The 27,281-nt window shown below is 39.9% G+C and overlaps 2 protein-coding genes across 7 annotated transcripts in view; one reads left to right on the top strand and one right to left on the bottom strand.

Annotated features, from left to right (window-relative positions):
- Positions 1-14,742, top strand: part of LOC310915511 (uncharacterized protein) — a 28,117-nt gene extending 13,375 nt beyond the window's left edge. For 4 of the 5 annotated variants that reach the window (XM_083872441.1, XM_083872443.1, XM_083872442.1 and 1 more), the window contains 11 exons: positions 1,364-1,441; positions 4,302-4,438; positions 4,999-5,118; positions 5,660-5,690; positions 7,604-7,625; positions 8,185-8,209; positions 9,062-9,100; positions 10,205-10,306; positions 11,401-11,506; positions 11,901-12,782; positions 13,552-14,742. In XM_083872441.1, the coding sequence (XP_083728567.1) occupies positions 1,364-1,441; positions 4,302-4,438; positions 4,999-5,118; positions 5,660-5,690; positions 7,604-7,625; positions 8,185-8,209; positions 9,062-9,100; positions 10,205-10,306; positions 11,401-11,506; positions 11,901-12,782; positions 13,552-13,607 (1,598 nt within the window). In that variant the 3' untranslated portion in view covers positions 13,608-14,742. The remainder of the gene's footprint in view (positions 1-1,363; positions 1,442-4,301; positions 4,439-4,998; positions 5,119-5,659; positions 5,691-7,603; positions 7,626-8,184; positions 8,210-9,061; positions 9,101-10,204; positions 10,307-11,400; positions 11,507-11,900; positions 12,783-13,551) is intronic. The other variant, XM_083872445.1, reaches the window with a different exon arrangement.
- A 2,549-nt stretch (positions 14,743-17,291) lies between these two features.
- PDCD6 (programmed cell death 6) lies at positions 17,292-26,873 on the bottom strand. Of its 2 annotated transcripts, none has more exons than XM_083876897.1 (6): positions 26,779-26,873; positions 23,667-23,728; positions 20,604-20,648; positions 19,528-19,686; positions 18,750-18,859; positions 17,292-17,824 (listed from the first exon to the last, which is right to left on the bottom strand). In XM_083876897.1, exons 1-6 carry the CDS (start codon positions 26,850-26,852, stop codon positions 17,726-17,728), a joined length of 549 nt encoding a protein of 182 aa, XP_083733023.1. In that variant the 5' UTR covers positions 26,853-26,873; the 3' UTR covers positions 17,292-17,725. The 2 variants fall into 2 exon arrangements, with proteins under 2 accessions (XP_083733023.1, XP_083733024.1); XM_083876898.1 differs by having other exon boundaries at positions 19,534-19,686.
- Positions 26,874-27,281: the final 408 nt, after the last annotated feature.

Below are 27,281 nucleotides of genomic sequence, written 5' to 3'. Positions count from 1 at the left end.
CATAGTTTCTGTCTTCATGATTATCCAACAATATCGTAATGAATCTAACTAGTATTTTTTTTAGTTGGTGAAGTTTTCAATTAATAAAATTGCAGCATGCTCAGTGTACAGCGCATAAACCAAGAACAGCATGGGTTATTTGCTGTTAAGATGATACTATGACAAGAGTAGTTGTATGTTAGGAAAACAGAAAATGGCCATTACCTTGATGAGACCTTTAACTTTTTTCTGCTTCCATCTTTCCATATTAAGTCTGAAAGATCTGTCAGCTTGGAGATAACTATCTCACACTGAACTGCTGTACAGGCACACAAATGTGTGCTTTAAAGTGTTGATAAAAGTCTGTCTGTGGGCATGAGTTAAGTGGCACCAACTCATTACATGTTTACTCTGTCACCTGCTACTGGTGCATGTCACCGCAGGCAACAAAAAAACCCAACCAAAATGTAGAAGGATTTTAAGAAGACTGTGAACTTTTGGTAGGAATGGGCCACATATTTCTACTTGTTTGCTCCAATTTGAAGAATCTAGCAGTATTAATTACTCTTATGTAATTCATTGTTCAGTTATATGTAATTAGGTAGATGAGTTCTAGGACTTTTTTTGCATATTAAATATATCTTTTAACACTTTATCACGCTCTTTTATAATGTCTAATGTTTGAATTCTCTTATGCCTCTTTGAGATTGTTTTGCAGGTATATTTAGCTGAACTCTGCTGCTATTCTAAGCTGAGGAGAAATGCTTTAGAAGTGTTTTAGGTAGAGCAGAAACAAGGCTATTAAAACTCAGTGAGGAGCAAGATAGAGCCCTGATTGAAACACTGCTAGTTTGGACTCAGGAATATACCAATTGTGTCTGTGCAGCCTTTGGGCTGCCCAGAGCTCAAAAGGTATTTGCTGTATTAGTGGAGATTGTGTTCTTTGTTAGCTTTAAGGCAGTATAGTTCTTGCACTTCAGACTCCAAACAAGCAGTCCAAGAATGCTGTATAAGTATTAGGGTTTTAAGGGGAGGAGGAGGTTGGTGGCTTTTCTTTTTTCAATGAGAACTGACACAGCCTGGGACAGGCTGTGAACTTGGTATCTTTCCTCAGTAAACTGAATTGTGTTAGAAGTCTTGTTTTGCTTATTTGGTCCTTTTCTTGAAGACATTAAATTCTTATGTATAAAATTGTTAAGGAAGACAAAGTGTTGGACTTCTTCTATGAGGGACTGAAGTCTTGCCTGTTTTCCTTATGCATTTCAGAGTGCAAATTAATTTTGTCACCATTAAAGTCTCCCATTAGAAAATCCTTTAAGATCATAAACATTGTGTGTAAACTGTGATGTGTAATGTCTCTTTATGTGTGTATTTTTTACTTCAGTGAGGAGAGCATTCCCAGGGTATGTAAACTCTCTGAAGGATTTTATGGATGATCCTGGAAGAGAAGAACCTCTGATTGGTATGTTTTTTTGTTTTATAAATTGTATGCCTTTGAATTTATTACCAAATGGATTTCTTTTGAAATAAAAGGTCTGATTTTAGTTACTGTTTCATTTTCTATGAAGGTATTTAGTAACATACCTGTCTCCCATACCCTTTAAATATTAGTTTGTTGCACTGAATATTATAAAGGCCTCCTTAACTCTTTAACTTGTTCCTGAAGTAGCCATCTAAGTAAGGAAGCTTTTTCAGGTCATGAAATGGTTGAGGTTGGAAGGGGCCTGGGCAGATCTTAACCCTGCTCAAGTCCAGAGGAGGTTGTCTGGGACCATGTCTAGATGGTTTTTGTGTACCTATCTCCAAGGTAAAAAACTACAGTCTCTCAGGGAAATCTGTTGCAGTGCTCAGTCACTCTCTCAGTCAGAGTGTTTTTCTTGATGTTCAGACAGTATCTCCTGCTGCAGTTGTGCCATTGCCTCTTGTCTTGGCACTGGGCACCACTGAAAATAGCTCCCTCTTTGCACCCTCACCTCAAGTATTTATACAGTGATGAGATCCCCACTGAGCCTTCTGCTCTTCAGGCTGAACGGTTCCAGTTTTCTCAGCCTTTTCTCATAGGAGAGATGCTCTAGTACCATTGTCAATTTCATGGCCCTTCATATGTCAATGTCTCTTGTACTTGGCAGTCCAGAACTTGGCACAGCACTCCAGGAATGGCCCCACTGGTGCTGAGTGGAGTCTGCTGGCAGCACTCCTCCTTGTGCAGCCCAGGATACCATCAGCCTTTGCTGGCTAATCTTCAGCTGGGTGTCCAGTAGGTCTTTTCCTGCCAATGTGCTTCCTGGCTGGCCAGCCCCCAGCATGCCCTGGTGCTTGGCTTGCTCTTCTCTGGATGCAGGACTTGGCACTTCCCCTTGTTGATGTGCCTGAGCTTCCTGTCAGCCCAGCTCCAGTCACTCAGGCTCCCTCTGGATGGCAGCACAACTCTCTGGTGTATCAGGCATCCCTCCCAGTTATGTGTCATCATCAGCCTTGCTTAGGTTATGCTCTCCATCATCATCCAGATCATTAATGAAGGTTTTGAACAGGACTGGACCCTGTACTGACCCCTGGGGTGCACTGCTACCTTCTGGCCTCCAACTGGACTTCATGCCACTGGTGACTTGTCATCAGTGGTGGTTCTTTGTGGCTTTCTATTTGGTGGGATATACAGGTGTTTCTGCTTAGTGAGATATTACTCCTCACTGTCCTTGGCTATACTAGAAGTAGTGAGATTAATTTTAGTGCTTTCTTTCTAACTGTTAGATTAGGCAACCCTTAGGAAAGAAGCAAGGCTGCTTGTCAGTGGCCTTAGTGTTTCAAGTGTTTCATGGTGGCCTAGAGAAATAAGTTCTCTGATGAAGGCCTAAGTAGCAAATTTCCTAGTATTAGCAGAAAATTTCTCGGTTTAGTGCATTGTCTTGTAGTTACTCCACATAATAAGTTGCTAGGTTTCTTAATATGAATACTTTACTGTAAGCATTTGTAAATAGAAAACACTTCGGTTGCAAGAACACTTTCAGTTCATTTGGTGATAGTTTATTTTTAGAGTTAAGATTTAGCTGTATGATACTGTAGCAGGCCTGAGATGAAGTTGAATTTCTTCAGAGCAGCCTGTATGTTTTGGATTTGTGAATAAATAGTTTTGATGACACCCCAGTGGTTTTTTCTTGTTGCTGAGCAGTGCACCTGCATCAAGATTGTTTTGTTACTCTGGATCCTCATCCCTTGAATAAGCTGTGGGTGGGCAAGAGACTGGGAGGTGGCACATCGAGGACAGTTGACCCAAACTGGCACAAAGGATATTCTGTACCATGTAATGTTATGCTCAGTAATCACAGTGTGAGGTAAAGGGAAAAAAAAAAAGGGTGGAAGCAGAGTTTAACTTCCAAGGTGGCTGTTCAGAGACTGTGGGTTGGTATTGGTCTGTTTGTGGGGAAGTGAGTGATGGGTTTTTGCATGTTGGTTGGTTTGGTTTTTTTTTTTTTTTACCCCCCTTTCCTTAAATTATTAAGCTATCTTTAAGTCCATGAGTTTTGTTGCTTTTGTTCTTCCTCTGTTCTCCCCACCCTGCTGAGGGGTGTGGGATGTGAGTGAGCAAGCAGCTATGTGGTTCTTGGCTGCTGGCTGTGATCAACCCATCATGAATACAGAATACTGGAAATTATTATTAAGGGAACAGCTACAGGATTTTCCTATTTGTTTTAAACTGCTTTTAAATTTATTATGTTCAAGCTTTTCAGAATAAGACTTTTCATGCTAGATAAGAAGCCTCAAACTTGAAGATTTCTGAATACTTTTAAGGGATTGTCTCAGTAATTTGTAGGAAAAATTAAGAAAAATCCCATTTTTATCCTTGTAATTCTTAAAAGTTTATGGAACATTTTCAAATTATGAAAGATTCAGTTTTTTGAAGTGATTAATGTCTTTCCTACATCTGTTTTTACTCAGATACTGTCCAAATTATGGTTGCCTAAATATTTTAAATGCTGTTTTTAAATTTAGACATTTGTAGGGCATTTCCTATTCTCATTCTCTCTTAGTTTTTTGAAAAAAAAAAATCTCAGGAGTAAAGGTACATGAAATACTTTTGGTGGGCTTGGAAATCTGCCTTAGGTGGTGTATTTCCTTTCAGAATAGGACAGTGTAAAGAGATAAATTTAGCTGATGTGAGTAGTAAGTCCAAAGAAGTGTTGAAATGATCCTAGAGGAGTATCAAATTCTGCAAAGGGAATAATTTCATAGATTAATTTTGAATTAACTGACCAGCATTGTAAAGAATACATCTGTTTCAGTAGTCTGTAGTAAAATAGAGATATTTGTAACTCTTGCTTTTACAGGTTTAGAACACGTGGTTGAAATGAGATTTGAAGGAAGAAAAGAGCCACGTTACGAGTGCAGGCTGTGTGGGTGTAATACAGAGGTGGCACCTATGATAGAACATCTTAGTGGATATAAACACAGAAGAGAATACATTGTGAGTAATTTTGATGCATTTTGATCAAAACTTCTTTATGATACTCCCCTTTTATTTTGTTTCTAAATAATTAGATCATTTGAAGTTTAAACTCCCATATGATAAATTGCCGATTTATATAGTCAACTTATATAGTTGACTCTCCCTGGGTCAGACCAACATGAAGAGCTCTGATTCTGTGGGCTATTGAGGCAGTGCAATCCAGGACTGCTTGTCTGTTTCAGCTCCAAAGTCTGTTCCTAAGTGTTCAGATTGTTTTCAGGATCAGGTTCCAAAAATAATGTGATTCTTTCTTATTCCCCAGCATGTCCATAGCATTGCTGGACAGAGGGTGTTCCTTTTGCTAGCAAGCTTTGCATGGTATCCATTTTTTGTTTGGAAGACTACTTTAGTAACTCCTAAAATTTGATTAGATATGTTGCAGAGAAGAAATAAGCTCATAATACTCAAATCGATGTTTACCAGTCTTTTGGAAGCTTATCCAGAAGGTGAATTGTGTAAATTTTTTAATATTGTGACAGATTTTGATAATAACCTTTTCAAACTGGTTTTGTTTACAGGCTAAAGAATTTCCAGATAAAATGAGGAGAAGACCAGCAGATATAAAAAGATGCAAAGTCTCATTTCTCAGAAAGATAGCAGCAGAGCTAGAGAAGACTGAAGGATTAAAAATGTATCAGGTAATTGGAAATAAATGTAAAGTATCTGTTAATGTGCCTTTTATCAGTGCATTTATATTTCATAGAGTAAATTTTAAAAGTACTGCTGGCAAAGCTTGTTAAATTTCTGTGTGCTTCTAGAAAGTGTAGTGAGTTGAAATAAGGCTTACCTTTAGGTTGCCCTGAAAAATCCAGGGAAGAGAACAGTAGTATTGAAATTCATCTAAAAAAACCCAAAGCATTATATTTTCAAAGTTTTAGATACTTTAAATTCAAAATTGTTCAGTCTGAATTCAGTGGTTCAGAAATTTCATTACTTTAACTTCAATAACTTTTAATTTTTGCAACTTAGTTTCTCAAATGTAAGCAAATCTTCTCTCAAATTTCATTTATATTTAAAATATTCTTTATCTGTTTGAGAGACATTTAGTTAATTTACTTGAATTTAATTATGTTGGCATAAATAAAAGTACTTGTTTCTTTCCTAAAGGCAGTTGCAGTAGAGACTGTTGTTATGAAATTTCAATCAGAAAGTCTAATATGAAACTTCTTCTATTTTTAGACTGAAGGTTTTGAAAGACCAGCTAGCTCATGTAAGTATGTGAATTTCTCAAATATAAGAGATTTGATATAATTGATACTTGGCCTAATTTGACTTACTAGTTGAACTCAAAGGGTTTGACTGATGTAAAACATTCAACTTGTAATACCACAAAATGTTTTTGGAGATTTTTCTGGTTTTTGTGATTTTGAAGTGATGAAAGAAGGAACTTGCCGGACTTCCAGTCTTCCTTAGATATTTTTTAACTTCTTGGTTCCAAAGGTGTTTATTATAACTGCAGTAACTTGCTCATCAAGGAAAGTAAAAGAGTATGGAAAAATGGTACTTGATGGCTTTCTCTGAATAAGCTGATAAAGTGTCCTCCACCTCATTTCATCTTCAAAAGACTTACATGCTTAATCACTGGTGAAAGTGGAAATTACTGGTTTTTAGCAAATCCATTGGAACAGGCAATAGCAACCAAACCCACAAACATAAACCCAGCATCTTCCTTCACACAGTATGGCTGAGTTACATCTTTTGTTACTGTTGGTGTGCTATAGATCCTTAATGATGCCAGTCTGGAGGAACACCTCCTTGCTACCTTTTGACCCTAGTGTTAATGTCAGGAGGAAGGTGGGTTTGATTGAAGTGGGTGAAGGTTGCATAGATCAACAGAATTTGTCAGTGTGAATACTGCTGTAGGAGCCTGCCACAGCAGTGATTTTTTGTGTGTGTTTTTTGGTTTTGTTTTTAATCATTGATGGCTTCTGTGGCTTGTGCTTTTGAATGTTGGTCTTCAAAACAAAGTGGCGGAAATCTTTGCGAAGAAGAGGGAGTGTGACCCAGTAATTAGCTCAGTAATTCTCAGTTTTGAGTAAACTGACATTAGTCAAGTCAGCAGACTTCTGTAGAAGTGGAAGACATGGTCAAATATCAATCTGGAACATCAAAAAGAGTCATCCCACCCAGTCTTACAAGATATCTCTGGAAAAATGGACAAGAGGGAAGTTATCTGCAAAAGCATTGTCCTTTTGATATAAAGGTTTGCTCTGGTTAGGTGATAAGGTCTACATCAAGTGAATTCCAGTAAAACCCTCTCTGGTTATTAGTAGAAAATCATGGTTAGCAGCAGTAAGTAGCTTTAGACTAGATCATATTGGCAAATTTCAAAACTCTCTTCTGACAGTGAGAATGAGTTTGGGGATATAATTAAGAAAGGCCACTAGTACACATATACTAGTGTGCAAGTAACAAAAGGGACATTAACAGCTTCAGCAGCACGTGTGAACCACGTTAATGGGAGCTGGTTAACGTGGCAACAAGTCTTTCAGCCTTGTCTTGAAGGGCCAAAGATGTCACTTGTCCTAAGAATTATTACATGTCCTGTTGCTTATCCTGGAACACCTGTGTTGATAAATGCTTAAGAAGTGATAAGTTATGTACCATGCAGTAGCTGCTTCTCTGAAGCATAGTTACTGTTTGAGACTGCCTCCCTCCCTCCTCATGCTTATACTGTGGTAGAGATGAGATAACCCTCATAACTTCTTGTTGGAAACTTAGCTATTGTATTTAGCTAAGCTGAATTAAGACTCACTTAGCTTTTAGGTTCACTGGTATCTACTCAGAATAAATCCCTCATGTAGACCTTGTAACTTTTTTTCATGGAGGGGACAGGCCTATCTCAGTTTATTCTGTACAGCATCTTTGTGTGGGATTCAGCTGCCTGAACACAGATGCTGTAGGATACCCTGCAGAGCCTTTAGGGCACAAGTCTCCCACAGACTTTTCATCAAGGATGCCTGCTGGTTTCTAGATATGTGTGCCATCTGCTGCTGAGCCCTGCCCTTTACAGAAACCACAGCCACTTCATGCCCAGTAACTGTTCTGTTTGTATAATGCTTCTGTTGCAGTAATAAAGTGCAAGCCTTGTGATGTTGCTAATAATTCTTTTTCATTTTCTAGTCCCACTGGCGGAGGAAGCAAGGTGAGAGTACTACCTACCTGCACAGAAGAATCAAAAGAGATTTTTAAATTATTTTTCTGTAGCAATCATGACATATGGGAAAATACTTTATATTGTCTTTTCACTGTACTTACTCCTCTTCTGTAAATTGTTCCTTTTTGTCTGTGAGGAAATAGTAGCTATGGCTTTTGAAATACTGCACTCAAAAAGTAATTGCAGTTGAAATTTCAAGCCGTTTCCATTCTGTGTGGGATATTATTGCTGAGTAAGTTTTATAAAAAGCTATTTATATTGGAAGAAAAAACGCCAACTCACTGTTATTTTAGTCATCTCCTTTAGCTGATTTGAAAAAAAGTTCTTCTGTACTACTGGTCTCTTTGAGAGTCAGTCAGAATAAGGACCTTTACAGCATATTTAAAACACTGTTATTTCTTAGAGAAAGATATCCAGTATTGGTAATGATATAAATGTGGAAACTGAAATATTTTGGTTCTATAAGGTACTGTAGGTACTATAAGTAAACCTAGTGTTTTAGTAATATTTAGAATGCATCTTAATACTGTAATTTCTTTCTTTTAAGGTTGGAAGATGATTATAAGCATGAGGTATGTAGAGGCGGTAATTCAACACAAGTGTCTCATGTTGTAGCAGTTTCTTTATGCTTGTTTTTCATGTTTCTGGAGAATTATTACCCTTTGGGTTTCATTTAGTATTTTATTAATATTGTTGCAGAAGCAATTGACCTAATGAGTCAGAGTTTTGTGTTCATTACAGCAGAGGGGAAGAGAATACAATACATTCACCTTAGTTTTCATAAATCCTGTTCAGAGCCACCGAGAGTCTCAGAGCCGGTGTCTTCAGCCAGATCTCCCAGCCTGTGCTGTAGTCTCCTCTTCCCTGTTTTGTCCCTCTTCAGATCAAGACTATTCTATACTGAAAGTTTGGTTTAAATCTTAAAATATATCTAGAGATTTACAATCCTTTTTTCTAACTCAAAGGTGTAATTCAAAATGATCACTGAAGGATCTGTCCTGGTTGGAGACAAACACTGAGAAGTGCCCTGTTTTTATCTTAGTGGCAGAGTTGGTTGTGTAGGCCTCAGGCTGGTCAGGTGCTCTGCTAAATGCAGCTGAGCACCTGACTTTTTTATACACGATTTTGCTCCTGAGTGAGGCGAGGCTGGGAAGGATAGCTGTAGGTGTGTGCCTTAGATGTGAAATGTGTTCTTCCTGGTATTGGAAGTAATGCAGTTGTGTTTGTGTAGCTGCTACCAAACTGATACTGATGAGGATCTAAGGTTACATGTTTATGGCTCTGACCTAAAATTATATCTTTTCTTTGTGTTGACTTTTGTTGTTGAATAAAAGATTAAAATATCTTGTTCTATACTTGATGATGTAACAACTGCTGTAAAATTCAGTCTTTTAATTTTTTTCCCCTATTGTACAATCCCACAGAATGATCCTGTTCGGAAACAGAAAGCTCTGGAGTTCTTGGTATGTATGTCAAATAATTGTGATGAGAGTTGTGAGGTTTCACCAGTATGATGCAGTGAATATTGTGATGGCTCTGATTACTGATCAAACTCATTTGACTGCAACATTAATTTCTATTTTAGTGGACTCTGCCCTGAAAAGTTACTGCAGCTGCAGCTTAGCTCAGAGCAATTGGCTGGATTAAATGTGACCTCTTGGTCTGTTCTGTGGATGACTCTCCCCTTTGCTGAGGAGCCACCCTGACAAGCAGAGTTAATTAGCAGCACTATGTGTAGCAGCAGTGGGATTGTTGATAGTGGTGAGCAAGAGGAGCCAGTCTGGTCTGGCTGCAAGAGAGAGCACAGCTGCTGGTCTTGGAGTGATTGGGCAGGTTTTATCAGTTCTGTTGCTTTTGCCAGTGGCATAGTAAGCCTTGGTTTGTCTTTTTGGTTGATGAAAATACCTGATCATTTGTGTTCACTGTTTTACTCTGTGAAAGTCATGTTCTGTATCTAAGGCAATGGGAAAATTTCATTTGAGTTTGAATTGTATTTATACACCAAACACAATTAGAAGTAGAAGCAGAATGTTTTGGAATATGTGCTTCATGTCTTCCACACTGTGGTTACTTGTGACTTCAGAAAAAGAGAGACAAAAAGCAAGTCTAAGGGATAATCAGTAAACTACAAAAAAACTTGGTAGTTAATTGACTTTTATCTACAGGAATCACAGTTATTCCTTACAAAATACTGCTTATATTCTTTTAACTTACTGTAATCACTTATAAATTCATTTACTTAGTAATCAGCCCGAAGCTTATTTTTTATTCAATTTTCTCCACAGAAAATTTAGGAATTGTGCCCTTCTCCATCTGCAACAAAATTATTATGGACTGACAGTACAGGAATGGGACAGAAATCCAATTTTATGTTTTACCTTTTATCAGGCTGTAATTATGTTCCCAGTTTTATTGTTTGATATTTTTGTATACGTTTATCATATATGCCATATGTTAACCAATAGTATAAATATGGTTATACCCAAATCAAAGTATTACTTTGATCTTGTTTGTGTATATGACTCTTTGGCATCCTAATGACCAATTGTAACCATGTTTTTCGACAGGAGACTTTTCATATCACCTCAGACTCAGAAGCAACACTTGTTGTTCACATTACACAGGAACTCATGGAGGCTTTGAAAGCCTTTTGTGAAAAGAAAGCAGCAGTAAGTAACTTAATCTTGTCCAGAGTTGTTTTACCATTGGGAGGAAGGGAGTGGTTAAAATCATTGTGTTAACACTCTGCCAACCTGTAACAGTTCAGGCATGGGTCAGAACTCCCAGTTAAATGTACTTCAATTTTCTTCTTTTACAATTTCTAAGTAACAAAGATATTAATTACATAGCACATTTCTCTTAGTATTCCATTGTCATATATCGGTTTTGGCTTTTTTGTGTATGTTCTGTTCTGGGCACTATTTTGCTTCTCGATGACAGGTTGTTGTCCTTTTTGTGGTGGTCTCTTGCTTGATAGCTTTTGGTACAGGATTGGTGAGGCTTTAAGTGCCACCCAAATGTGCCACTTTTTTCTTTTGTGGGCCTGTAGGTAGGTCTGTCTTTCTCTTAACTTGTAGCTCTGCTCTCCGTTGAGAGTTTTAACCTGCTACGACTAAGGTAGGCAAGATGCCCTTGGCTATCTGTTGGTCCTTACAAACCTCCATAGTTTCTTTGCAAAGAGGTTGACTGCCTGTGGAAAAAGGAATCTGAAGAAGGACCAGAATCTGTGAAGAAATGATTCATCACTGTGGCAGCTACTGGTTCACAAGATTCAGGATGTGGGGTTTTTTTCTGAAAGCTGTTTCAGACTGTTTTCTCAATTGTATATTCCATGTCAGGTGAGCTATAGTAACTGTGTCTCTGCAAATGCTGCTACCAACACCAGTTAAATATTGTTTCTGTAGCCTAATCTCTCAGCTGGGTTTCCATTCTGCATTCCTCAGATGGAGGCAGGATTTGCATATGCACCAGTTTTATATTTTAGCCAGGTAATGATAAGAGAGATGAGGCAGTAATTTTGAAACAGTAGACACTGTTTTCACCAGACACCACCTTCTTTTCTCCAGACATGTACCTCTTCCACATAATACTTTGGGAAATGGTGGTATAATGTGGTAACAGCACACCCCTCTTACAGACTTTGCTATCACCTGAAATTGTTCTTTGCTAACTTTCTATGGGAAACTTGTTGTCTTTCAAAATTTGTAAAGTTCCTAAATTCTTGCATTCTTAAACAGACATTCTGACCTTTTGCTTTACCTAGGATAATTACACAGACAGTTTAGGCCCACTGGTGTCAGTACCTCAAAATGAATTTCCAGAAAGGAAAAGCATCCCAGAACACTATGGGCCAGATGGAGAATACAAAGGTAATTTAGATATTTTTGTTCTACCAGTTTGTTTACTCTGGAGACTGTACAGATTGTGAAAATTTACTTTTATGGCCAGCCATAATCCTTCTTAGCTGGCGTACTTGTGTGTCTTTGCCCTCTGAGTCAGTTCAGGGTATCATTTTCTGAAGCTTTAATGACTTAACTGTCTGAAAACATTCCTGTCTCACTGAACAGTGTTACAGCAGTTAAGGTTATGGAAATTCAAGCAGTAACCCTTCCTGATTTGGGTGAAAAGATGCCAAACTCAGGTAAGACATAAAGGCCAGAAGTGGGAGAAGAACAGAAGGACCCATCATAAAATCTCAAAGAGTTGTGTTTGCAGTTGGTATTTTAATATTTTGCTAACTTTTACTGCCCTTTATTTATTCAGGAAGTTCTGAGTGGAATCAAGGTTTTTTGTCTCAGTATGAAGAGTATTCTGAAGGTGCTTCTTTTGCTCCTGCTCACTCACACAGTTACCAAGCAGATGGTGGATCATCCTCCTGTCATCCGAGATCTGACAACTTTGCATTGGTATCTCCACTCGGGGACTCTCTTGCTGTTGGCCCTTACAGTCCTGTCAGTGGTATCAGTGAAGGGCTGAGGCAGCTCAGAGACTCTGTGTTCTGCAGGAATTTGGCTACTGGGGCCTCTTCGTATGAGACCAGCCTAGTGAAGGAGTACTCAGCAGAGTACATATCCACTGATGTGCAAGGAAGTGAGCTCCTTGATAACAGACTCTCATTTGGCTGGGAAAATACAAAATGGATGAATCAACAAGCGTGTACAAAAGTAATGCATGTAAGTGACCAAGAATTACCCTATCCCAATTCTTCTGCCTCATATCCGTCAACCGGAAGATACTCTACAAACTATTCCTCTTACAACAACGAGTCTGTGAATACTGGTACATCTTCTGCAAATCCTGCTGTTTCAGGAAGAGGTGGCTCCAGGTGGCACCAGGACACTGGGTGGAATGAGTGGAATGAGGACTCTAGGTGGAACAAGAACTCTAGCTGGAAGCAGGAATCTAGGTGTCAAGGATTCAGGTATCAGATATCAGGCTACCAGAGAGACTGGAGTTCACATCAGGACTCATTTTCTGGCAGTGGTTCATACCAAGATCACCAGCAGTTCAGAAGCTCAGAAGAGATGTTTGATGGAGTTGATGTTGGTCTTGCTCCCAATGCTGTGAACAGACTTCTAGGAAAGGATGTACCTACAATGACCAGTATGCTCAAACAGTTGGCTCCATATTATCCAGGACTTCAAAGTAAGATTGTGATTAGTTTGCGTCGTGTGAAATGAGTTACATCAGCATTGCTTTAACATAAGCAGGAGATTGCAGGTTGCAGAGATAGGATGAGCTATTCAGGGGAGTTGAGCTCATTTTGCTCACATGTGTACCAGCTGAAGAAAGGCATTGTTGCCTCTCTGAGGACACTGTGCCTCTTGGCAACTCGATGGAGCAGTGAGTGGGAGGAGATTCTGATAGCACAAACATTTCCTGATTTGAAAAGTTTGTCCTAGGTCATCTTTCTCACTAGCAGTTTATATCATGAGTTGTACAGATAGGTTTGCTGTGATGGGAGGGGAATGTATTGGCATAAAGAAAAAAATATTGGAATTCTTGCAGAACCAGACCTGGATGGCATTATAATAGATAATCCAAATGAATCAAAACCCATTGGGATAACAAGAGAAATATTATCAAAGAGCTGGTTTATTACCTGTCAATTTCTGTTTTCCAGTTACTGTAGGACTAGCCATTAATGTTGAGAACAGTGATATACTATTCAAAATGAGACTTTCTCCTGTAGAAATAGATGATGAGATGGATTTAAAGAAAAGTGGGCATATGCTACTGCATAGCTGTCATTGGGCATGAGTTTGGACAAATGCAAACTATGCTTTTGGTACTAGAATTAGTTAATTAGGTAGCTACTTAATAGTAAAACTTCCATTTTCACATTCTATATGCTGTATCATGGAAATATTATGAGATAGAAGTAACTCTAAATGTCTTTTTCTCCCCTTTCCAGAAATAAATACTCAGACATTCGTCAATGTGCTAATAGAAACTAGAGAGAAAGACTAAGGAGCAACAACAGCTGAACTGGAAACAATGAAGAGATTTGAGGATCCCTGTCACTTGTCTGTCAGGAAAGAGACCACATTTAATTCCATGTTTGACTGGCTTGGGAAAGGTAAAGAGAGGTAGCGTTTAAGTTTTTAACATGTGAAGTATAGCTGGAACGTGAACTTGCACATACTGAGTGAACATACTATTTTGTTTATGCTTTTTTGTAATGTATTTGTTATATCTTAGTATATTACAGAAAAGAAATCTTTTGTTATTTTTTGAAAATGTGTTAAAATTACTCTGTCAGCAAAAAGCTAATAATCCTTTTAATACCCTTCTCAATTCAGGAGAGAAAGGAAGGTTTACTTTTATGTTACCTACTTAGGAAGAATATTCATTCAAACTACAGGTTTACTTCTCTTGACACAAAGAAGTAAGGCCAGTTTCATTAATTTGAGCCTTTATAATTAGCATATTTTTAGAAATTGATACACTACATTTCTGTTTAGACAGAGAAAGGAGAATGTCACAGCAAAGGTATTCTGTCTGAATGTGATGCCATAGGAAGAAAATGTAATCTGTACTAGAGGACTGGTATGTAATGGGGCATATTAGTTTCATTTTTTTGCAGAGGAAGAGATGGTGTGAAATACATGCATATTTTTTAATCATGGTATTCAAAACGAAATAATTATAAATTGTCTTAAAAACTCATTTGGTGGATGGACCCATGCTAAAATAAAAATTCTTGATTATTTCTACTGGCAAAAGCATATTAAGAAATAGTAGAACCCATAAGGCAATCAGATAAAATAACAGGAAAAAATAAACAACAAAAAAAGTGGTATTAACTGAGTAATACCAGTTCATAATGTGTATCAGAGCCACATGCTCACGAATGCCTGGCTTTAGATATCTGCTTTATGTAATTAAAACCAGCTTACATGGAGCTGAAGAAAAGAAGTAAAGTGAGACAGTTTACTCCTGAGTGTCTGTTTTCCTTTTCACTGCTTCGTTGTGGACTATCATTTTTCTTCTCACCCATGCCAGAACTGTGCCTCTGTGCGTTAAATACTTGTGCCGAAGCAGGGTTAGTCCTCATGAGCTGTCATAAAATATTTTGGGTCTTGTTATGTAAATTTTAATAAAAACCTCAATGAACAATTTATTATTGAGAATGTAAACTCAATTCCCTAAAATTTTCCTTCTGTCATTATTTTGTTTCTGCATCTGAAGAGATCCACTTTCCTTTTTCATTCCTGTTCAGTGCCCTTTACTGCCTCACTTGCTGAAGTGTTGGAGTGGTTTATAATGTCACACACCTTGTAGTTGTGCCATACATTTCCATCCACTGAATTACATAGTCAACCTTCTTGCTTAAAATGGAAAATGTTTTTTTCTACCAGAGGTATCTGCCAGAGTTTTGATTTAAAAATCTGTAGGATTGATCAGTTATTATATCTACATTCAAAAATTACCAGAAGTTATTTACACAAATGTTACTACCATAGTTTTTTTTTCTCACAGAAAGTGTAGTGCAACTAAAATTCTGAAGCTGTAGAAAAAAGTGTTGCTAGAAAATGTTACTGCTGCAACTCTGTCAATTCAAGTTAAAACCTTTTCATTTGAGATTGCTGCAGAGAACTCTTCCCCATTTCTCACTCCCTTTTGGATTTTACTGCCATCGCTGTCTACCCCAGTGGCATACAGCAGCTGGATGACCTCCACCCACATAAGATTCTCTTTCCACCTACATGTTCTGTTATTTTTCCTTCTGGGGAACAGTTATTGTTCCGCCTTTGTTGTTGTGCAGTTCTTGCATTTTGAAATGGAGTTGGAGTAGTTGTCAAATTTAGACAACATTGATTTACTAAAGCTTTCCTGAACTGCAGAGGGCCAAGTACTCCTTACGCCCAAGAAACCCCTTTGCCAAATCTTGCTCCCATGTAGTATAGAAGTGGAGCAGGACTCTGTCTAGACTCTAATCCTTCTGCAAGAAACAACCTCACAAAGTAGGTCCTCACAGCCTGCAGAGCAGCACCAGATGCCTGGCGCATGTCAGCACCAATGCAGCTACATCCCAGGCCTTGGCATGGAGGCAATAGTTCTCAGAATGCACCTGAGCCCCTGGAGCAAATTTCCAATTTCCTTAAAAAGCTAGTGACAGAAATCCAGACTGTGACATGTCTTGGATTGGGGATAAATGGTCTTTAAGCTTTTAGCCAGTTTCTTGCTCTGTAGTGTACTTGCTTTCACACCTTTATAAGTGTGTTTTCCACTGGGACAAGAGTTATTCCAGTTCAGAGCCACCTTGATGATTCTCTGCATCAGTGCTGCTCCTTTAGAAAGTGCTGAAGCCAGCTGTTCTGCACCAAGGGTAGTGAAATACAAGACCAGCTGGACATGGAGACATCCTTCAGGGGAGACAACTTGGGAAGTTTCTCAGATTCCAGCTTTTTAGTTTGTACCTTGGACTTACTAATACTCCTCAAAATGCTTCCCAGAATTACTGGATTTTATGTGAGTGTATGATCCAAAGGGACAGATTCCTTAGTGGGAAAGAAGCAGGGCAGCCAGCTCTTTTGAGCCCGGAAATTTGTTACTCTTCTGTTGAGTTTCTGGAGAGAGCATATATAGTTACTATCTCAGCCTTCTAGGGAGGGGAAGGTTCAAAGAGTAACTGATGGAAGTATTTTTCCCTTGTTTTCTTCAAGGTAAGTGACTTTGACAGCTGTTGGATGAGGTGATTTCTGATACTGGTTATTATTCCTGATCTCCCTCCTCACTCCGAACCAATTCCTTGCCTTTTGGGTGATGACACCCAAACTGCTGTGGGAGAGCTCCTTGTTTGTGTGCTTATGCTAAGGGGGCCATTGGTCTTTCCCCGCATATTTGACACCAGAAGAGTGTTCAGAGTGTTGCTGAGCTGTCACTAAGGGTCTGATTATCACTTGACAAATAGTAGCAGCTTCTCTCCATGACGGATGCTTGATAACAATTCACTTTGTTGCCTTCACGCTGACACCAGACACTCTGGGTGAGAACACAGAATCACACAGTAGTCTGAGTTGGAAAGAGTCCACAAGGATCACTAAGTCCACCTCTTCAGTGAATGGACCATAGATGTGAGCTTGGTGTTATTTGTATCATTCTCTGACTAGCTGAGCCAGTCTCAGGGTCACCTGGAAGTAACTTTGTAACTGACTTTTTTGTTGTTGTTGTCTTTGCTTTCTCCAAGTTGCTTCTTCAGAGTAACTGCAGGAGATGGTGTGTGACAGAAATCTGTCATTACTTGTCTTGTTTGATTTTTTTCCACTCCCTCTCATTAGTTGTAAATGCTGAGATGTAGGGTAAAGTTATGAGAATGTCTGTCAATTCAAGGCCACTTCAAATAAGTGCTTCAGCACAAAAAGGAATACTGCTGATGTTAAATGAGACAACTATGCAAAGGGAGTCAGAGTTCATTTTTGTAGGGAACTTATTAAGGGATGTGCAGTATGACCTTCTTCACAAGTGTGAAGGAAGTTATATTTGAAGCCATCCCAAGGACACCCTGAAAGAAGGAGGCAGCTAGAAAATAAAATAAAAAAAGACCATCCAAGTGAAGAGATCCCTGAATCATAGAAAATGTGAATACAGAAATAAAATCACCATCCCCTTAAAGCTGTACAAAAGGGAAATAGACTAAAAGTTGACCTAGTATTTTTATTTAATTTTATATTCTGTATTAAAAATTAATACATTAAACTCTTATAAAAGTAAGGCACATGCAAAACATGTTGTGCAATTTCTGGCTTTCAACTGATATAAACTAACAAGCATCATTATAATTTGGCATTTCTAAAGAGTCATTTTTCCCATGCAGGATATGTGTAAGAGGTAATGTTCGACATTGTACCAGTTAAATCTAGATTCTGTGCTTTCTGTACTACAGTAAGCAGATATGGTCATATCATACAATAATACAAAATAAAAACCAACTCAAGTACAGATTCTGACAGTGATTACCAACATACAAAATTTAAGAATGTGATGTTACATCCAAAATAATACATCAATGATCTTATTCAGCAGAGGATGATTTGGCAGCTCCAGTCTGTGTAGTGCCAGTGCATGATTCCTGGTTATGGGTGTCATACGATGCTGAAGACCATGGAGAGATACTGCTCGTAGGACACCTGAATCCAGCCGTCCTGATCGGTATCGTACCGTCGGAACACATCTGTCAGCCTCTGAGGAGGAGAGAAAAAAATAACAGACATTTCTGTTCAGACTGCCACAGACTCCCCTTGACACCTGGGCTTCTACAGCTTTATGAAGCCTTCCTGTTCATCCCCTCTGTAGCTATTTTACAGTCTTATATATAAAGGTAGCTCACTGCAATAATGATGCAATACCTAAGGCTACCCAGGCACCTCTTTATAGACCAGACAGCTTTTTGTAACTGGCTTAAAAGCAGGGGCATAAACAGTGCAATATTAGAGTCATCTGGAAATGCAATTCCATGTGTTTATCTCACCTTCACCTTGTGCATATCTCACCTTATAGGCAAATATGCTTCACGTGCCATTGCTGTCTGAGCAGTCTCTGTATAACCCCAGAGATGTGAGGCAGTAAAAAGGACCAGAACAACTGCCAGCACAGTTTCATTAACATCAGCTGAGTGAAACTCCATTTCAAAGCCCTTTCTAGCAGAGTTCAAGTCTGTAACTAATTATAATTGCCTTATATACAAATGAATACAGAGGACACTGATGTGTCTAAATAACAGAGATGCTACTTTTACAGGGAACTGCTTTCCCTCCATGTTCTCTCTCTCTTGCTCTCTGTGTTACTGAATGGTTGGGAGGTTTTTTGTGTATTTCTACCATTTTCTCTGCAGGAACAACTCTGAAGTCTGTATTAAACTAACAGACACTGTAAAACATTGATACTATTTTACACTTTTTTGTCCCTCACCCATTATTTGAGATGCAAAGAAATTACTAATGAGACCGATACACAAAGATACTTCTAGCACTTGTCATATACTTAGTTCAAATGGCTTCTTATAAATAAAAGCAAGTTCCAGATCCACTGTTAAAGTGAGTACCAGAAAAGCTTGAAAAAAGGTTTTGTTTTTTTTCAATTGACATCAAAGTACATCTCCTTTCTTACCTGTAGAACAACACAGCACTGAATAAAATCATCAAAAGCAACTTGTCCTTTTCCCTGTCTGTCAAATTTACGAATAAGGATATCGTAGAATTGATCAGACAGTCGGTAACCTTGGAAGAAGAGAAATACTTTAAAAGGTTTCAATTACTGTAGTCCTTCTATAAAAAGGACAAGGTTGTTTAGCAGGCATGTGTAACAAAACCAGAAAACAGGAGTTACAATGATTTTTTTTCCCTAAATATCTCTGTTAAACTAAAATGCATGCAATAAAAGCCATGCTTAATAATAGTTACATATAGAATCGCAGTATATGAAACTACAGATTAAGGCTACTATTTGATGGAGGGAATGGTTTAGGGCTGCAGCTCAGGTCTTTACAAGTGAAGTGACTGGAATGAAAGTTCCTTAGCCATCAGAACGCTCTCACAGCATAGACAGCTGGCCTTGTTTTAAAAAGTGGCAAGTTCTATCAAGTTCCGACTTTGCCTTAAGCATTTGTAATGCTCTCAGAGTGTGTCACAGAGGAGACTGGAACTGGATGTGTCAGGACATGCATGGAATGTTTTGCTTTTTCTCTATTTAAGGCAGGAGTTTTAAAAAGCATGCCTCTGGTGTGGACATCTTTAAAAGGTACCTTATACCTAAAAGGAGAGCTGCCCTTCACCTGCCTCCTTTTTAGTCACATTTGTCGGAGCAGTACAGCTCTGCAACAGTACCAGTAAGCAGCTTATTCTATGACATAACCCAGTCATAAAAACTATAATTACTAATGAATTACCAAAACCTGTTAGTGCTTGCTTTAGTTCGTTTTTGTCAATCATTCCAGAATTGTCTCTGTCATACGTTCGAAAAACATTCTGCCAGTCCGTGATGTATTTCCAGACTCCCGTGAATTCATTGAAGTTCACACCCCCTTTGTTTTCTCTGTCAAACATGCCTGAAATAAAAAGTAAGAAACACATATAAAACCTTAGTCATAGTACTCCTCTGCAAGATCTGCCTGCCAGGAATTTAAGTAGCTAGCAGGAGTGCTCTGTGGAAAGTACTGAAGAGAAAAAAGGAACTGCTAAAATTGAAGCAGTAATTTAGAAAGTTCTGCCAAGAAAAAGCAGAAACTGAGTTTTCATCTCAGTTTCAAACTGAGGGCTTGATTGATCTTCTAGTGACGAATCAAAATGGGCAGAGGGCTGGACTGTTCTTCTCTAAGGACATATTAAAAAGTCTTACATAATTTCCAAGAGTGCTGGGATATTCATCGCATTTGACTTACTGATACTGTTATCTTTATACAATAAGCATGTCACCCAGTGATGGAACTCAGACTGCTGCTGAACACTTACTGAAAGTAAAGCAAAAAGTGTTGTCCTTGGATATATGAACTGTGTGATAGAAAAGATTTGATTTATTGTGCTTGAATCTTAATCCTTCTGTTCTACCATCATCACCTTCCACATTACTGGCAATTAGTTTAGATACTAACAGAAATCAAGCATTGTAAAGCTCCTGCTTTTTTGGAGTAAAACACAGGCTTAAATTCAAGACAGGAAAAACTGCTTCCCAAGACAATTTATATAATATCTTTTTAGAAAATTCAAGATAACAATCTCCTCATGGATAAATTACATTTATTATCTAATCAACGATGCAGTAACATTTCTCAGACTACTTTCACAAGTGCACATGTCTGTATGCAAAGGGCATTCCTCTATTAATAAAAAGGGAAAATAATTTAACTTACTACTGCTGGGCACTCAGAGGAGAAAATCAGTGTAGCATTTGAGAGCATTCTCGATTATCTGAACAGATCACAAAACAGTATTTTAGGACTATCTCACATCACACAACTACACTCACCAAGAATTGACCTGACTGTTGCTGGATTAAATGGAGTCCACGTGCCTGAAACAGAAAAAAAATTACTTAGTTGAGAATTAAGAATTCCTCAACGTTTTATAAACTGCAACAAATCAAACAAATCAGTTAAGAACAGTGAATTCAGAGCTATGTGACATGGAGCTGGCATATCAAAAAAATAAGGCTGCTTGGAAGTAAGAAAGTCTCACCATTCACAGATGACTTCAAACCAGTGCTTTACAAATACCACAGAGAAACCAGCACTTTTAAGGCTGCAACAAAAAAAAAAAAACCTAACAAACCTTGGAAGACCTAAGAAGGACTTTTTCATCCCAGGCTGTCAGGAAGTACTGGATAAAAAAGCAAGATCTAAACTGAAGTACCTCTTTTCTACTGACAGGAGCAGAAGTTGTTTTAAGCTGTAACTCAGTCAAGGCCTCTTATTTGTTCCTCAGTAAAAACCCATCTGTTCATTTCCTTTTTGCAGGACTATTCCAGGACATTTAGTTTCTGACAGAAGTCAAGAGAAAGGGTTCCCAACATGGCATAACCTTACACTGCGGTTTAGAGTTGTTTAGTACAAATCCCACCTCCACTGCTAAAACAATGAAGTGTTAGTTTGAATTAGTATTTTTAGACCAAGAAATGTTGCTTGAAAGGGCCTGAGCAGTCATCTGGAGAAGAGCTCAGCACTTCTCTGAATATCCAGCGGCTTGTCATTATGACATAGTTTTCACTTGGTTGAGAGCTTTCCCGAGCGCTAGGAAGCAATAACCTTTAAAAAAAGAGGAATCCTGTGCCTCATCTAGAATTTCACCATCGATTCTGCAGAGCCTGTGAAGGAACCAGGAGCAGAAGCAGCACATAATTAACTGGCTGTGGTTGCCTGCAGGGACCCAAGGTGAGCCGAGGGCGCTGCGGAGGCGCTCCCAGGGATGTATGAGCTGACCACAAATCCCAGCAGAAGGGCTGAGCTGGGATCGGGCACGGTGGCTCTGCTGGGTCACGGCCAGTGGTGCAACTCTACAGGGAGAGCCCTGCTCTGTAGGCAGGCCCTGTGACTATGTGCACATCAAGAGGAATGTAAGCAGAGAAAGAGGAAAAATGGCTCTGAAAATGCTGAAGCAGTATTTTAGACAGAGAGTATCAGTACCTGAGAGCTCTGTGTCTCTTAAAAAAAAAAATAAAGTGAAGTAATGGAATTAAGGTGCCAGCATTTAACGCTGAACAGAATAAGAGGAAAAAGTGAAAATACAGTCTGAAAGTTAACCAACCCATTTCATCTTGAAACACTCAAGTGACTAATATAGCTGCCACAGAGTGAGATCTGAGCAACTCCAGAGGTGAAGAACTGCACTGATTTCAACCTATTCCAATAAACAGTGAAGACTATTCCTGTCTTTCGTCTCCTGACTCTAGTATTAACTTCCCACAGCAGCACAGAAGAAAACAGGAAGTGTAGAATTTTATTGTGCAGTTAGTCAAAGTGATGATCAGCCCCTCCCAGGTAAGCACACTGTTATCTCCATAAACTTTACAGGTTGAAAATGTCAAATTGTCAAAACCTGACAAATGTCAGTGAGCACAATGCAGACTTTTTTAATGTTTTAGAAATAAACACATAACATTCTTTTAGCCCATGTTAAATTGCAGGCCAGCTATGCACAATCATCCACTAGAGGATATATTTTGAAAATGATATAGTGAATTGTTAGTGACTTTGGTGTGTACAAGATCTAGAATCTCTTGGAATGCAAGAAGCTTACAGTTCTGTAAATATTTTGTCTAACACTTGGTAGGCATTCTTCATAACTGCAAAGCACTGCAACTGCTTATCTACACTGTAAATAAGGAAAGGAAAAAGCTCAGATAGTCATCACTGCCTACTACCCTAAAATTCAATCATATGAGGAGATATTTAAAACATATAAAATTAAAAATGGCAGGTTCATATGAGAAGATATTTAAAATTTATAAATTATAAAACAGTAGGTAAAATTTAAAATGACAGTTTCTCACAGGTTTAAACAGCACAATTAGTTTTTGCTAAAGATTTTATTCAAAATTTTAATTATAGATCAGGTCTGGCAGCCACAACGCATTGCTTTTAGTTTATCAGATACAATATTAAGCAAATGTTCTGGTAAATCCAGTTCAGTTACAAGACTGCAGTTTTACTGAATAGTACCTTATAAATGTATTTCAAGTCAGGCAATTACTGACAAAAATGGGCCCTTCAGCCTGTGTGTGCTGCAGCTCACAACATCAGTTTAAGCCTTTTCCAGCCACAAAGCACAAGAGGGATAAAGGAATAAGCTTTGGGAGAAGGGAAACTTGGTATGGACTCAAAGGTGGACAAACAGCCTGAATATGCCCTTTTTCAGATTTCCAAAAACAGGAAAAAACAAAACCCACAGAGTACAACCCTACCCACCCTGAGTCATGGGAGGAAAGTAAAAATAGGCTACTGGAAAAATGTTTCATTTTTAATTTTGTTCCATGAGTTATTTAACAATACCTTAGTTATTTGAGTATTACAACAAGGAACTGACAGACTACTAGAAAGTTTTAATACAAGATCTAGAGTGCATCTTTCTAACATAAACCCCAAACATACTTTACTTCCTATACCATACTGTATAAAAAATGAATTACGTGCAATGAAAAGGCTGGTTGTAAACAGCTTTGCCCAGGTTATACACTGATTTTGGTTAAAAAACAAAGGTTCAGTAGTGATGATCAAGGAATATGTGAATCACTGGTTATGATTTCTAGGAAGTAGAGCTGGGAAAAAATAAAGGGATGTACACGCCCTCATTCCTCAGAATACAGACCAGTGGTTACAACAGATAATAAGTTTAAAACTAACAAACAAAAAATCACAAGGATTGTTATTTTTTTTCCTTTTCCAGCCCTTTGCTGTAGATTAAATAGTAATTAGTGAGTGCTAGGAACACTTTCCACCCCCTTCCATACAAAGAATGACGGCAGCAAGTAACCATTCACAACAAATTTATCATGGAGTTTAAAACAAACTACCTCACTGCTCATTTACAGACTTACCATTGGATAATGCTTGCTGAAGTTCATTATCAGATATTATCCCACTCCTGTCTTTATCAACTCTGGGGGAAAAAAGCAAAACAAAACAAAACAAAAACAGGTAGTAAGCTTTCAATGGCTGAAATTAACAAGTTCTACTTACTGAAGACTTCAACATTCTGGTTCTTACTCACCAGATGAAATTATTATTTATCTGAAAAGTCTCTGGAACATGATAAAAGCTCCAAAGAAAACTGCAAGACCTACTTATGAGTGAAGAGACACACAGAAATGCACAGTGACAATGAAACAGTTTGGGCATGCTCTGCATAAGGAAGTATTTTTTATTTATTTCTGTTTACGAGAACTGCAGAGCACACATGTTGGTTAAACCCACAAAATGTCACAGTGCAAGCTATTTGTTTCGCAAACTGGAGCAACAGGTTTGTCACCCAGACTCTCTCACATGTTGGCAATGGAGAAAGTCACTTCTGTGGCCAAAGGACTGAACGACTCCATCGATTGCAGGGCCTTGACCCTGCAAAGGGGTTCAAAGGGGCTCAAAGAGGAAAAAGCACAGGCAGGTTCCAGCTTTCATTGAGCTTTCACAGTCCATTGTCTTAATGATTCAAGTTCTATGCCAAAATTAATGAATTAAGTAATTTCTGCCCAAATAAAGAATGATCATGCCTTCTTTACAAGAGTAGCTGAAAGTGGTGGGGACTTCCCTCCATTTCATACAAGGACGTTGCCCTTGGATTGACAGGTTTTGTTTCCTCTCCTACTCAGGTGAACTCTGTTCACAGAAGCTGGTTTTCTTTTCCTTCAGTTCTTACTGTCTTTTTCTAAACACTTTCAGTTCATTCTATTGCTTCCTTCCCCATCTCCAAGAATTATGTAACCTGCATGCAACACTAAAATTGCAAGCATAAATTGCAAAGATTTCAATTACAAATAGATATTCCCCCTTTTTAATCTCTGTTTATCTTAGTATTGTGAACATTTTTTACCTTTTATGAGCTGCTACCAAGTGCTAAGCTGATATTTTCATGAAAATGCATTATGACCTACTCATCTTGCTCCTGAGCATTATCAGTCAGCACATTCCTTTTATAAACAAAATTATGCAAAATTAGAATAGGTTTTCCTCACGGACATCATTCCTGCTCTGGATTCCACCTAACATATGGGGATCACCTGTCATACAGGGATCATGATCTGGCCATGACAGGTTGATTCAGCCCATCATTCAGGACTGTAAGGTGCTCCTGCAAACTTTGACAGGCCTCAGTTACTGCAGGAACCAGCAACCCTCACCTGACCATTCATCCTCTTTTCGCAGAATCAGAGAACCACAGAATGGTTTGGGTTGAAAGGGACCTTAAACATCATCAGGTTCTGATGCCTTAAGCTTTAGCTTTCATATTTGCAGATTCTGTGCTGCCTAGGGGTGCAGTTCTGAGCCTCATATTAAGTGTTAGTGAGCTCTCTTCACAGAGTTGGTGGACAAAACAAATCCTTCTCCTGCTGAGAACCAAGGACAACTTTCAGGCCCAAAAGCATAAAGAATGGCGGACTGAAGAGAGAAAACAAGAAGGATGAGACCTCACAACCTGAAGCTGTAATTGGACAATTAAACCCCAATAGGCAAATGGATCAAAACTTATAAAAATGTAAGATCTCGTGACTGGTCAGCCATTTTTGTGACCATTCTTGGTCCACCCTGGGTGTAGCCCTGGTCAGGCTCCTGTCCTGCCCAAGGTGGATCCTAGAGGCCTTTTGATAAATACCTACTTTATTCTCTAGCTCTGTTCAGTCTCTGTTTCAGGTCAGCCTTCCAAGGCATCAGTTTCACCCCCTCAGCTGTGGGCAGGGACACCTTCAATTACACTAGGTTGCTCAGAGCTCCAGCCTGGCCTTAAACACTTCCAGGGATGGGGCAGCCACAGCTTCTCTGGGCAACTTGTTCCAGTTTATGCCCACAGCATAAAACTTCTTCCCAGCATCCAATAGAAACCTCCTCTCTTTTCCTCAGCTGCTCCCACAGGGATTACATAAAGATCCCGGGAGAGCTCCATCTGTCAGTGCGGCGCATGACCACACACCCCCTTCGGTCAGTTTTCCATCCACTGAAGAAGGCTTCCATTCATTCTATGTTTACTGAATTTCTTCAAGGGCCTTTTGCTAGTGTTGGGAGTATTTCTGAAAAGCACACAGATTACATGAATTGCTCCAATTGTAGCCGTGCCTCTGCCGAGTCCTCAGAGGAAGTTGTTTTACAGCAGGCTGGGTAGGTAAGCTGCTGCATTCCTGAGTCACTCCACAAATATCTGCCAGTTTTAGAAACTTAGTACTGTTTGTCTACTGCTTAACCTCTTCTTGCTGCTGCTCCTGTCAGATGATCTGTCTTGACTCATCTCCCATAAAAATGGATCCAACGTAGGCACCTCCCCAGTTTCCTGAACATGACAGAATTGGGAAATCTCCTTTGGCTGACAGGATCTTGCCAGTGCGTTTGTTTAGCACAAGCTTGCTAACTCCCTCTGCTCCAGGTGAATCCAAGAGAACACTTCACGGAATCGTTTAGGCTGGAAATGACCCCTGAGATCATCCAGTCCAACCTGTGACTCAACCAGGCCACGGCCCTGAGGGCCCGTCCGGCCTTCCCTCCAGCCCCTCCAGGGACGGCCACTCCAGGGAGTCCATTCCAATGGCCAGTCACCCTTGCTGAGAAAAAATTCTTCCCGATATCCAACCTAAACGTCCCAGGTGCAGCTGTGTCTTCTCGTTGGCAGCTTTAAAGTCTTCCATTAACACTTATCATATTCCTTTTTACGGAAGCCTTCCCTGCACCGCTGCACTGATCCTCCTGACTCCACCACCCTTCCTGCAATCTCGGGTTAACAATTACTTCAGCGCTGTCAAGGTTACCTTCTCGCTCCCATCAATCCCCTTTACCCTCGTTATAAAATACAGCCACATTTATTCCTCCTCAACCCTTTCTCACAGACCCTTCCCAGGGGAACCCCCCGCGCTGTTCACAGGCGCCCCGGCAGCCGAACCCCGCGCTGGGTGCCCGGAGCCCGGACTCCCGCGGCACCTCCCCGTCCCTGCCCGCGGCGGCGGAGCTCACCTCTGGAACACGTTCCACAGGAAGGAGGGGTCGGGCATGGGGCCGCCGCCGTTGTGCCGGTATCCCGCCGCCATGGCCCCGCGCGCCGCCGCCCGCCTCTGACGCAGCGCGCCCGTGACGTCACGGCCGGGCGGGGGCGCGCGCCCCGCCCCGCGCGCGGAGGGGAATCCCGAGAGGAGCCCAATCCCGGGCGGAGCCGAATTCCCGGCGGAGGGAAATCCCGAGCGGGGCCGGCGCGCTCCCTCCCCGTTCCCGCAGCACGGGGTCCGGGACTCCGGTTCTCCCGGCGAGAGGCGCCGAGGCGGAGCTGCGGCAGGACTCAGCCACGGGCCCGCCCCGCCACCGCCGGCACCGGCACCGGCCCGGGCAGGAGCCGCCCTGCGACCCATCCCGGGGCCGGCCTGTCCTGGAGGGGAAAGAGCCCGAGTTTAACATGCAGGAGATGCCTCTGCACTGTCGCCGAGAGGAAACAGGGAGACAGAGGGAAACAAAGCCCGCTGAAC

This window comes from Zosterops lateralis (genome assembly GCF_965231275.1).
Source record: "Zosterops lateralis genome assembly, chromosome: 1".
Taxonomy (NCBI): domain Eukaryota; kingdom Metazoa; phylum Chordata; class Aves; order Passeriformes; family Zosteropidae; genus Zosterops; species Zosterops lateralis.
The sequence above is the reverse complement of the archived record's forward strand: the minus strand, read 5'-3'. Positions and strand labels throughout refer to the sequence as shown.